Source organism: Gobius niger (assembly GCF_951799975.1).
Source record: "Gobius niger genome assembly, chromosome: 17".
NCBI lineage: Eukaryota > Metazoa > Chordata > Actinopteri > Gobiiformes > Gobiidae > Gobius > Gobius niger.
Window position 1 is genome coordinate 26,024,115 of NC_136868.1, and position 13,592 is coordinate 26,037,706.

Sequence of the window (13,592 nt, forward strand, 5' to 3'; positions counted from 1 at the left end):
TGAGTGAGTGGTTGGTGGTGGTCGGAGGAGCTGATGGCGCCGACTGGTTGCTTTGCTTCTGTCAGTCTACCCCAGGGCAGCTGTGGCTACAATAGTATCTTACCACCACCGAGTACGGACTGAATGAATAATGCAATGTAAAGCGTCTTTGAGTGTCCAGAAAAGCGCTATATAAAACCGATGCATTATTTCAACCTGGATAGACTCAAACAGACGAAAGCAGTGATTAGGAAGATTTATTGACATGTATATTAGTTTTGGCGATCAGACCCCGGCGGTAACATCGATGTATGAAAGTCAGTATGGATGAACAGCTTGTAGTTAGGGATGCCTTCCCCGGAGCCTGGACACTGGTGGTGGTATGGCAGACCCTTGAAGCTGCAGCAGGTAGAAGCCGTGGATGGAAGAGGCGGAGATGGGGTGGAGGCGGGTCGCAGCGCAGCTGGGAAGCGAACGAACCATGATTGCTGGGGCTTAAAAGCGGGACCGAGGGCGATGATTGGCTGCTATGGAGCTGCGGCTCTTATGCTGATGGCTGAGGTGGAGGCGTGGCCCTCTCGGAAGCGATCATTGGCTGGAGGCATGTGATGCTGGAAATCGTCTCCCAGGTTGAATTAACGCCTAAGCTTCATTATTATTATTATTATTATTATTATTATGATTTTTATGATTATTATTATTATTGTGATTATTATTATTATTAAAATACAGAAGTGGTGAGTAGCGAGTGACTTCACATAACTCTAGGTATGTTTTTGATGAAAGAACAATCCTGTAGCATGGGTATAAAGCTCTACAAAGTGAACTTTGCGTAATACTCTAACAGTTCTTTATGTAGCTCCGTCATTTGTCATTGAAATGATACAAATCGATAAAACAAAAACAAAGCCTCTGAAAGATCAATAAAAGCCTAATAATCTAAACAGTAAAACAATAAGTACAACTAGAAAGTGTCAATAACAATGAAAAAAAACAAGCAAATCCTTGCCAGCTGCATTTTAAAGACGGACCGGACCATCTGGACTGGTGGAGGTGTTGCCAGTTTTGGTTGTGTTGGACTAGACTCAACGGAAGCGTTATTTTTGTGTAGGTATGTCATGAGTCAACAAACTAAAAAGGTGTCTTCTTATTTTACATGCGCAGCAAACAGAAGAAGAGCCAAGCCAACCTCTGAAGCCACGGGCAGGTTTTAGCACAGTGCTGTGTATTTGTACTATTATTTATGGCACTTCGTCCCAGCGTGTTTGTGCATGCGTCTGTTTTGCTCTGAGTGATGGGCCTATCGGATTGCGTGAGGATGCGATACGTCTGCTGGTGTCACATTTGCACCAGACACATGTACGCCTTGTTCTCGAGGACCACCAGGAAGTGAGAGCTGAGAGTGACCGAGACAGAATGTGCCGATAGATAAGACGCAAAGTGAGAACTGAGACTATACCGAGGCAGGTGGGCAGTTCAACACAAGTTATTAAAACGACTAAGACTAAGAGGGCCATGATTGTTGAAGACCTTTTTTTTGTGGTCATTTTTAATAAACATTACCGATCTTTGATGCCAGATAACCAGCTCGATTGCTTCTCTGACACTCTGACCTAAAATACCAAATTAGCTCCAGATGAAAATGATATTGTAGCTCATCTCTTGTGTTGTGCCATATATTTATCAAGCACTGGCACTGGCGCTCCCCAAACACTTCCTCCAGCAGATTCGAACGACCTGCCCATCTGATAAAGTCCTGTTGAGACATGCCAGGAACATCTGCCCAGGGATGCATCCTGGAGGCACCCACTGTTTCCTCCTCATGAATTAATAATTGATTTTATCGATGGAGTATTCGATTTGTGTTGAGCTGCACAAGCCCTAATTTGCACTGCGACCTTCAGTCCCAGAGAGGCTTCACTTGTGTTTGAGAGTTGAGTGCTTTCTGAGTGGTTTCAAAGTTTCACCAAAGTTTGTGGCACATCTTAAACTCTAGTCCTATCTGACTCATCTAACTCGACAGACCTTTCTGTGCTTACGTGCATTTATTTCTTGTATTGCTTGTATTGCTAATGCCACGGGCCACCGGCATCCTCTGTGCATTACATAAAGCGTCTCCCTCCTACATGGACGCAGGTAGAGCAGCCCTCCTGTCACTTCGCCTCCCCCCCCAGAGTGCACTTCACCCGTGGCCTCGGCCCTGAGCGCTATAATTCTGCTGCCTATGCGCCGCCCTCAAGGCAGCACTTTAGCCAGGAGGGACGGAGGGACGGAGGGAAGGGGACAGGGTTGAAGAATGTCAGCCGTATTAGACGGAAAGGGGACAGCAGGACTGAGACAGTCTGCAGCCACAGGAAGGAGGAGACTGGTGCTCAAATGCCAGACCTATTAGTGAGTGGGTGGAGAGGGAAGGGGAGGGTGATGTGGACGCTGTCAGACGAGACTGAGAGCTGGATGAGACAGAAATTAAATAAATGGCATTGGAAATCTTTGTGTCGACTGCAGATAAAAACACCAAAAAATTCTTTGCTCATAGTCATGTTGCATTAATGTAAGTTTAGCGAGCAAAACGGGCTACAAGGCAAAAGGGCATCATTAAAACATCATTTGTATAGTTTTACCAACCATCGTTTTACCAACCATCGTTTTGTGTTTGCGACCCCAGCAGTTCCGAATATTTTGACTTGACGTCTCATCCCTTCAACTCTGGTCCTCTCTATCTTGCACCTCTCATCATATATATATTTCTCTACGGCGCGTTCTGTGCCTCTGATAGGTCGTGTATCTTTGCGCGGAGACAGCCCAGACAGCCCTGTCACGACCTCATCACTCTGTTTATACCTCTGACGCAGCCACTTAACCACAATAACTGACAGGGGCTCCCGAGTCAGGGGGGTCAGGAGAGAGGGAGAGAGAGAGGAGACGGGCAGAGTGGTGGTCAGTCAGCATCGCTCAAACTGGCACCTCCACTGGGTCACGGGCTGTCACAGAGAGAGGCCTGACTTGGCATATCTGGCCCCTGCCCTCTCATAAACATGCAAACACTGCTGGTATAAGAGTACTTTTGTTTGGCCTATACCGTTTACTTGGTCATCAGGCGCTCATGGATTTTCAAGTGGTTGACTTTTTATGGTGGGTGTACACTGTACCATTTTGGACCACTAGTCGTGAGGAATATCGCAGGTCGTAGCTGAAAATCGCATGTCTCAGGTCGTACAGTGAGACAGGGACAAAGATTTAAAATAAATCCGTCGTGCGACCAAAGACAAGCTACAACTGACATATTTGGAACACTAGTCGTAGAGTGAGCCATCCTCTTGCTGCAGAAAGGATCTCCGTGAAGCGTCTCGACAACACATCAGCGCACACCGCACCTGGGGCAGAGTCACAGGCAACAGAGTCCAGGCATGAGCGCGGAAATAAACCCTGCTACCCTATCAAAAATACATTTTTAAAGTTAAAAATTAAGGTTAAAACTAACTCAGCGATTGAATTCTCAAGGTTCTTAGCTTCAAAATGATATACATCGTGCATTCACTTAGATTTATGTGGTAGAAGTTGAATACAAGTGAAAATCACAGAGGACTGAGAAACATCTACTGAATCAACAGATGAAGCGGCAAACACTGTGGGACGGACAAAGTTCACTCTGAATGATCCAGGCTCATTTGAGAAAAGTCCTCTGCCCTCGAGAGAAGTGCTCGAAATGGATGACTGTGATTGGATAGTCGTAATACAGTGAAAACCATTTGTTTCCATACACTTCATAAAAAGAGACATTTGCATTTTTGTCTCACTGTCTGACATGAAACCAGAATTTACTTTTATATTTCTTATGTCAATTAGAATTTTAAACATTATTTCTATTTGTCAAATTCCAGAAGAATGAGAGATAGAATTTTTCACAATTTTTTATTACTTTTTACATACACAAAGATTATTTTATCTTTAAACAATTTGGGAAAGCCCAGGTGACGATGTCATGACCTTGGAAGCACAAGTCTGGTTCATCCTTGGGTGTAATTTCAAGACACTTGAAGGTGCCAGGTTGTTGTTCAAACACTGATGGAAGTGACCAGCCATCATGAAGGCAGGTTCTGTGATGAACGTGCTGTGTCTGAAATGTGAATATCAACCCAAGAACAAATACAAAAGACATGGTCAAGATGCTGAACCTGGTAAGAGTTTGTCATTATCCACAGTGAAACAAGTCCTGTACCTACATGAGCTGAGAGGGAACTCTGCCAGGAAGAAGCTCTTACTCCAAAAGAAACATCAACAGCCAGTTTGCAAATAAAAAAAGGATGAAGATTTTAATTTTTGGAGACATATCTTGTGGTCTGATGGAAAAAAAAAAATATATATATTTGGCCATAATGACCATCATCACGTTTGGAGGAAAAAGGGACAATCTTGTAAGTCTGAGAACACCATCCCAAGTGTGAAATACGGGGGTGGCAGCATCATGCTGTGGGGTTGTTTTTCTGCGGGAGGGACTGGTGCACTTCAAAATAGATGACATCATTAGGAAAGAACTCTATGTGGAAATATTGCAACATCTCAAGAAAGACATCAGCCAGGAAGTTAAAGCTTGGGCGCAGAAGGGTCTTCCAAATGGACAATTCCCAAAGCAAAGTGCCAAACTGGTTACAAAGTGGCTTAAGGATAACAAAGTCAATGTTTTGAAGAGGTCATCACAAAGTCCTGGTCTCAATCCAGTTGAGAATGTATGGGCAGAGCTGAAAGGCATGTGCACGCAAGGTGGCCTTCAAATTTGGCTCAGTTACACCAGTTCTGGATGAATGGAACTCCTGCCAACTAATATGAGAAGCTTGTGGAAGGACATCAAAAACGTTTGACCCAAGTTATTGAATGTATTTTAATGCACTGTCATATATTGTTATTGTGTGAACCACAGCATGGCAAGTCCAAGACAAACTTCACTATGGGACAATAACGTTTATCTTGTCTTATCTTATAGAGTTTAAAGGCAATGCTACCAAATATTAATGAAATATATGAAAAAATAAAAGTTAAATCTGGTTTCAGTGAGAAAAAAAAAAAGTCTTTTTATGATGTGTATGTAGCCATCTGGTTCTCACTGTATCTGACAATAGTTTGCTGTGAGGAGGGTTCCAGACACTCCTCCTTAAGAAACAAAGGTCTCAATAGCTGCTCACCAAAGTAACAAAAGATATTTCTATACAACTCTTGGCAGTCTGCTACATTAGCCGTAAAAGATCATGAATTATAAGTATTTTTGCTAATGCCGTGGTTTCTGCTTCAGCAAAGCGAAGAATTGCCCTTTATATTTAAACACTGAATGCTTGAGCAGTGATTTAAAAATTTATATTGTATTTGATTTTGTGTCACGCATTATGCACACACTGAATACTTTTTCGGCAATCCAATTTAAACCCATTTTGATATATAAGGCTCCTCAGCTCGGCAGTTGTTGTTGCGGGCCGGAAATAAAAAATGATTTGAATGTTATAATTTGTTTTTTCAGGCTCATGTCGTCAGTCACTCTGTCTCCCGCTCCCTCTCTCCGTCAGTCAGCCTCTCCACTCACAGTCGCTTAATCAATCACTAATGTTTTTTACTTTCTGTCTTTCATCCTCCCATCCCTGAAGTGAAGTGCTCGAGTGGCGGAGGTCATTTCCATACAGTTTGCCTAATGTATGCTGATGATAATAGCCTATCGACCCACTCCCCCACGCAAAACATCTACTGTTCCCCCCACCCCACCCCGCCCTCCTCCCTCTACGTCGTCGTTCCAGCCGCCAACCACCCAGCGCTGCTCAAACCAGCGGCAGCGGGAGGCGAGTGAAGGCGGGTGCGGGGGAGGAAGAGGAGGAGAGGTTGGAGGGGGCCCACCTGATTGAGCAGTGAACAAATGAACGAAAAAAGAAAGTATCATTGCCCATATTTTAGACCCCTGAAGTGTCGAGCACATTTCCCTACTTCCACTTGACTTATTCTAATTGCATATTGCTGAATGTCCAAGCATCACATATAGCATTTAACTGTCGACTGTCCTTGACTAAACTTCCGCTGCGTCTTCGGCCAGTTCATAGCTTTAGCTTTGATCAATTCTTCTTCAACACATTCACAAATCAAACTCAATTTTTCTTTTTAAAATGACAAAGCAAGCCATCTCTTTTGCCTTTGCCTCTCATCATGACACTCTACATTTGAGCTTGAAAAGTAGTTTCCCATCTCATTTCGCACTCTTATTTCATCATCGGTTTATCAAAAGTGTCATGTTTACATAAATGCATGCCTAGAAACCTAGCAGGAGTCTGTCCATGACGATTGAACCCAGTGATTCAGTTGTTGGATTGTTTTTGGTCACTCAGTGTGTTTGCTGTTTACCAAACACACTGATATGGGAAAAATCTGATATGGGAGCCAAAACCAAACACTGGCCTTTAAAGACTGAAATACCCCATCATATGTTGACATTTACTCACGTTCCCCAGCCCTAAAGTACTTTTTTCTTCTTGTCTGAGGACATGATCTGGTGGGATATACCTGCTACAAGCAATTGTTGATCTTTCCCTTGTGCTTTCAGGCCTCGCCACATTCTGCCCTCTTCAACTCTATAAATATCATGACATCTATTACCCCTAACATTACGCGTTCCCTCTGACCCTCACACACACACACCCTCTCTCCTCTCCTGAGGGGTTTATTGTCTCCCTGAAGATTTTCCCCCTGCCTTCGAATTGGTCCAGGGAGCCCCTCTCGCAGCCGGCGAGCGCAGCACAAGGCCCAATTATTGGTAGAAACAAGCAGTTACGGCGGACTGTGAGCGGCTTATTAGCAACATGAATGGATGGGATTAGCATACAGACGGAGGAGACTTCTGCACTTAGTCCAACTCTGCTGAGAAGCTGCTTCCGGTGTCACTTTACTCATTATAACGCCGGGCAAATGAAATGTAATGGCTTTTATAGACCTTTTGAGCATACGCACAAAAGGCAAAAGGGAGCAGTGCCTAGAGCTGGAAATGATGCAAAGATTGGTCATTGGAGTGATGGAAGGAGGTGACTTGGAAAAGCCAAATGTAAGTGAGGCATAGGGCAAACACCTGGGTATCAATACATCATAAAAAGTAATGAATAGAAACAAATACAGGCTGTTAAGTTTTAGATGAAATGATGGGTAACTGTCACTCATTTGTAGGCAAAGGTAGCAGGAGAGATTCTGCAGCCTTTTCATAGGAAATCTATGAATATTTAAACGTTAGCAAACACCTTCCCAGAAACACACTTCATACACACCTTCCATTCCTTTTGAATGCAAAATAAATACACCTTAGGAAACCACAACAACGAAAGCTTTCAGGATGAAATTTCTCGCCAGGGATATTTCTGTTCATTCCTTATCGTGCAAAAACATCACCCCTTTTAGTTAGAACGGCCCATATGAACTAAAACAGTAACGCAAGTGAAGTCAAGTTTAAGGCAATGTCCAATAACGATACCTTGACATCTGCAACATCTATTTACATCGTCGTGGTTATTTCACCGTTTGTAACTACCCAATATAATGTACACTATGACAGCCCTGTAGCCTGGAATCCCACAGTGTGTTAGGTCACAGCTGCTGCGTTTAACAGAATCAAATACAAAACTCTGACGCACGGTGCTCGAAAACCATAACACTTCCTGCACATTGAGATAAGATACGCAGGAACTGCCCTGAAATGACCCACTTTTGGGGCCATTTTGGAACCAATGTGTTTCGCTATCAACAGAAGGCTACACCTTTTATGTTGTAATGTATATTATCATGCACTGTGGGGGAAAACAATGTTAAAGGGGGGGTATTATGCAAAATCGACTTTTTCAAGCTTTACATCATGTTATATGTCATTCCCTCATTAAAAACATGCCTGAAGTGTTGCCTTGGCACATTCACGTATTTTTGAGTCATCTGTAAAAACTCTGATGGCGGCCATTTTAGGGATAGGTTTGCCTGAGTCCTCCTAGGAACGCCCCCACCTCCTGGAGACGCCTCCGAGCTTTCGTCACCAGCCGAGTAACCAACCACTGCTCCTCAGCAGAACCCCCTCCCCACTGATGCCACAGACAGCGTGTGGAGGGGGCGTGTCGGAAAGGCTCAGAGGTTCTTAAAGAGACAGAGGCCTATTTCAAGACATTCACTACAGCCATTTTGAGAGAGACATTTTATACAAGGCAGTTATTCTAATTTACTGCATTTACAGACCAACAGAAGGTTTGGTCATCATTGTAGTGTGATCTAGACTGGTGCTATGTGATTGAAAAAAGCATAATACCCCCTCTTTAACATGTTTAATAAATGATCCCCCGTGATAAATCAAGATACTAGGCATGTGCCACAAAAGTTAGGAGCGGTTTAAAAACAGGGTAAGTGGGATACAGTACATTTAACTCCTCTTCGCTGTTTACATATTAACGTGAGGGAGGGGGGAAAAAAAGGGGGAAGCTGATATACATGAAGCGCCCTTAGATCATCATTTGCCGTGCTTTCAGTCCGTCCCCAGCATTAGCCGCTAGCCATTAGCCTCTCAGATGTTGTCATTATCCACTAACGTCCATTAGCGTTGAGCTTTTAGCCTCGCTGCATTATTTAGCTGCCTCTCGTGCGCCGGAGATGACTGAAGCTTCCAGCTGAAAGTCCGTCTTCTTTAGCCAATGCCGTTTTCCAGTCAGCGAGCTCCCGGATCATTCAAGAAAGCGGAATCCACCCAAACATTCCCGTTCTGTATTAGAGGACGGAAGTTGTCACTCACTTTGTCTAATCCATCCACTAACTTCCACGTGGGGGTAATTTGCCATCACAAACCTGGCAGCACAAGGTGTCTTTTCCCGTAATTTTGTGGATTTATCCGATGAATTTGATATGCGCTTTGGAAGGGAGGGGGGGCGGGAAACATTCAGGACACAACTTCAGATTCTTGCAACTTGTCATTTCAACACGGAATTGAGGTTGGCAGAAAAACGGAACGGCTGGCTTTGATCATTTATTAACACGCTCACTAAATACAGTGCTGTTTCCAGGCGTTTTGCCCGCCGCCGCACCTATTAGAGAGCATGCATCTTGTATGAGGTGATTAATATTACGAGGGAGATTTGCATACTAAAGAGCCTCAACTTTTGACTTACACGTTTGCTACAATTGGCAATTAATGTAACTACCAATTTACGGTAACAGCGGCGTGTCCAGGAAGAGGGCAGGTCGGGGAGTGGGAGTTTAGCTTCTTAGCGATTATTCTTTCCAAAATAGTCCATTCATGGCATTATATAGTTTTAAATATTCTGAATATGGATTTTAGGGATCCGATAACGATAACGATTTGAAGGGGGTTGGTATGGCCGATAGCCCATATACGTATAGGCCGATATTTTAAGTAATATAATTTTATGTACATTTTTTTAAACCCCAAATAGCGTATAGTTATATTTTTGGCCAAATTTGTAAAAATGTCTCGTCTATAATCCTGTGTATGAAGCTTCTAAATGTGTCAGAGTTGATTTGTGACAGCAGGGGGGGCTGTATGGGCTGATTTATTCAGGACATTCATGTTTAGTAGGTACTTCAGAGGGAGCTTGTTTGAAAGACAAAGATCAGTACACTACAAGATTTTCTAAATTGTCAATTCAAATGAGTGTCAGCATAATTTTCAAGTCTTTAACTGGTAGAGGATCATTTAAATTTGGTGGAAAAAATTTCCTAGTGATAACAGTATTTTTTTCAAAAATAAATATAGTAAAAACCTCAAAATCCACTGTTCCAAGTTATTATGCAACTCATCGTTTCAATACATTTTAAAGCTTGTAATTAACTGAAAATGGTCATTTGTTGTATTTGTAGCATTAGGAGGTCATATTTACTGAAATCAAAAGCTATTTCAATCAAAAAAATCTTAACAGGTCAAGTTATATTTTACCATAGGAGCCCTTGTGTGAAGCAGCTTCAAAATTCTTAAATCCATTAAACTTGTGAGTTTTTGGACAGTTTCTGCTTGGATGTCTTTGCAGGATGTTAGAATAATCTCCCAGAGCTGCCGTTTGGATGAAAACTGCCTCCCACCCTCATAGAGGTTTTTTTTGTTGAGGCTCCAAAGGTTCTCAATAGGGTTGAGGTCAGGGGAGGGGGGGGGTCCACATCATGAGTTTCTCTCCTTTTATGCCCATAGCAGCCAGTGATGCAGAGGTTTTCTTTACAGCAGGACATGGTGCGTTGTCATGTATGAAGAGGATTTTGTTAGGGAAACACAGCACTTCTTTTTGTAGCATAGAAGACAGTGGTCAGTCAGAAACTCCACATATTTTTCAAAGGTCATTTTCACACCTTCAGGGAGCCTAAAAGGGCCTAAAGGGGCCGACCAGCTCTCTCACCATGATTTTGGTCCAAAACATGACTCCGCCACCTCCTTGCTGACGTCGCAGCCTTGTTGGGACATTGCTGTCATTCACCAACCATCCACTACTCCATTGATTTGACCATCCAGGGTTACACGGCCTCATCAGTGAACAAGACTGTTTGAAAATGAGTCCTCATGTATTTCTGAGCCACTGCAGCCGTTTCTGTTCATCAGCATTCAATTAACAGTTTAGGGGAGGCCCGGATAGAAGGTTTTTGCACAACTGCAGCCTCTGGAGGGTCCTACACCTTGATGTTCGGGAGACTCCAGAGGCACCAGCAGCTTCAAATACCTGTATGCTGCTTTGTAGCATCTGTTCTCTTAATCTGATGTGTTTGTCTGGCAGAAACCGTCCATATTGTGCCTTTATCTGCACAAACTGGAGTGTGCTCTGAATCATCCACAAATCTCTTATCTGTACGATGATTATGCTTAATCTTTCATGAAATATTGAAGGTTTTCATACCTAGACCAAGGCATTCAACTATTTCACGCTTTTCATCAGCAGAAAGTCCCTTTTTCTTTCCCATATTGCTTGAAAATGATGATCTGCATAATAAAGTGGAACATCCTTTTTCAGTAGTTTTTCCCTTAACTGGGCTTAACCTGAAAACTAATCATCCCAGGTCTCTGAGATTAATGTCAGTGATTCATAGAGCCCCAAGACACGACACCATCCATGAGTTTCATTATTATTATTATTTTTTTTACCTTTTTGACACAAAAATCCAATTTGCATAATAATGTGTAGATTCCAAAACAAAAAGGCAAGGCAAGGCAACTTTATTTATACCGCGCATTTCGTACACAAGGCAACTCAATGCACCTTCTTGGCTCTATCTCTTATGGTTCCGAAATTATACGCAAAAGTCCACAATATAAAATATATAAAACAGGAGATAGCCGATATTACTAAATACCCAAATATCGGCCTGATGTATATTGGTCAGGCTTCTTATACAAGGCTACAGGGGACTATGCCATTGTCTGTGTGCCTTGAGTGAGGTACATTTAGGAAATGAAATAGCTAGTCTCAGAGCAGGGGCTTTGTCCTCCATGACCTAGTTTCAGATCAGGTCCCTTGATGGAGAAGCGCTTGACCATCTATCATTACATAGAGTCTGCTTATTGAATTGATCATTGTATTTGACGTTCAAGGTATCTTTTATAACTTATTAGAAAAGTTAAAATAGAGTCTGATAGATCATCTAAACTTGAAGCTCGGCTGATGTTCACCCTTTGAAATCTGTGCGTGTGAATAAAAGTTTGTGTCGCCCACAATGAACAGAAACAGTTTACAGTTTGTAATGGACCTTCACTCATGTTGCGTGCGGTTTTGCCATTTGTGTTGTATTACATAAAGATCCAGCTCTTTTCACGAGATCCAATTCGTTATGCAGTTCGTAAGGATCTTCAGTGAATGCCAAGCGTTTGTGCTGAAAAGGGTCCACTTACTGACCGTTTGCCATTATGCCTGTCCTTGTTTCAGCTGGCTCAGGACGAGGGCAGCCCGGTGCGGGGGTTTGGAGTGGTGGAGTATGAGAGTGCGGAGCAGGCCGAGGCTGTTCTGACAGAGATGGACCGGACAGTGGTGGCGGGACAAGTGGTTCGGCTGTCCCTCTGTTCCCCCGGGACGTCAGGCAGGAGCACTCTGGCCGCCCTGATCGCTGCGCAAGGAATGGTGAGTACCAAATGAGAACTTGTTCTGCTGATGCAACCGCACGCCAGTGTACGCAGATACTGGAAGCAAGGCCGGTGTCATGACCAATGACAAAAGGGCAGCAAATAAGTATAGCTAGTAAGTGTCACTGTATAACATTGCACTGGTCTGAACCTGATCACACTCATGAATGGAAAATAAGGCAAGGCAAATGTAAATGCTCTCTTTTTTGACCGTTTTGAGTATAGTAGATCTTGCACCTGCTATTTACTTATTTAGTCCAACAGATTTCTAAGACAACTGCATTATTACATGAGTGACATTTAACTGATACTAAATGATCAGAATGAACTCACATTGGCCTTGAACATCTCCTCACATCCTTTCGGCTGTAGCAGGATCATTAAAATGGCTGGGCAGTGAGGACTCTAGCTTCCTGTGGCACCTGTCAGTTTTACCCTTGAATTGGATGGGTCTGGAAAGTTTGCACTGGCAGTAAGATGGACAACTGGAGTTATTATAGGTACCTGTGGTTTTATTTTTACATTTTCTCAGCACAGTTTGATGTGCACATTAAAGCGTGTATATATGAAAACACTGGACTTGTCTAAGCTTATGATCATTATAAATTCTCTTTCCATCAGGATCATACCTTGAGTGGTCTGTTTTATGCACACATTGTTCGACGTCTTTCTCTTCCTTGGATGGCTTGTCCCATCCATGTCACTGTGTCATATCATGAAGCTTCTGGGCCCGATCTCGTGTTTCTAAACGCAGGCTGTAGACTAGACTTCAGCGCTGACGGGGGTCTCACTGTGAAAGCTTCAGCTTCATACCTGGCGCAGTAAGTGGGCCTGACAGGGGCTGGACAGACACCCATGGCGATGTTTTGTACAGCACTTCTGCAGCGTGGAGTTTGCCACACTCTAATACTAGAGCAGGACCATATATTCTCTCTCTCTCGGGACATGGACAGTATTTAACTCACAGTGGGAGAAACACTTTTTACTTTTTCCTGCGACAATTACACCACGCCTCAGTCCCTTTTTTCCCCTCAGGCGACCAACTGTTGTTTTTACACAAGACACCAACTTCGTTTTGTTGTTGCAACAGTGTAAGATCGGGCCCTATGTCTTACCCTTCATCATACTTCTTAACTAGGCCATTCTGCGCAGGTTAAGTTAAGTTATACTGTATTAATCTCTGTAGAGAAATTAGTTCTCTGCATTTGCATCTGCAGTGTCGCATGGACTGACCTGTAGGAGCAGTGAGCTGCCACCATGGGCTGGCACTCGGGGACCCATCTCCATGATGTGGAGCCAGGCTGGTGGTCAGAAACACCTGGCTGGAGGATTAACCTATTGCACATGTTTTTATAACCTACCACTAACCTACGCAGACACGGGGAGAACATGCAAACTCCACACAGAAAGGCCCCGTCCAGGTGGGAATCGAACCCGGGACCTTTGAGCTGTGAGGCACGAGCGCTCACTGCTACGCCACCGTGTTAGCATGTTTGACAGTATACTGTTAGCT

At 43.4% G+C, this 13,592-nt stretch overlaps 1 protein-coding gene across 2 annotated transcripts in view; it reads left to right on the forward strand.

The window, feature by feature from the left end:
- The window catches only part of raver2 (ribonucleoprotein, PTB-binding 2), a 113,660-nt gene that overhangs the window by 61,135 nt on the left and 38,933 nt on the right, over positions 1–13,592 (forward strand). For both annotated transcript variants that reach the window (XM_079575590.1, XM_079575591.1), the window contains exon 5: positions 11,886–12,077. In XM_079575590.1, coding sequence (XP_079431716.1) covers positions 11,886–12,077 — 192 coding nt within the window. The remainder of the gene's footprint in view (positions 1–11,885; positions 12,078–13,592) is intronic.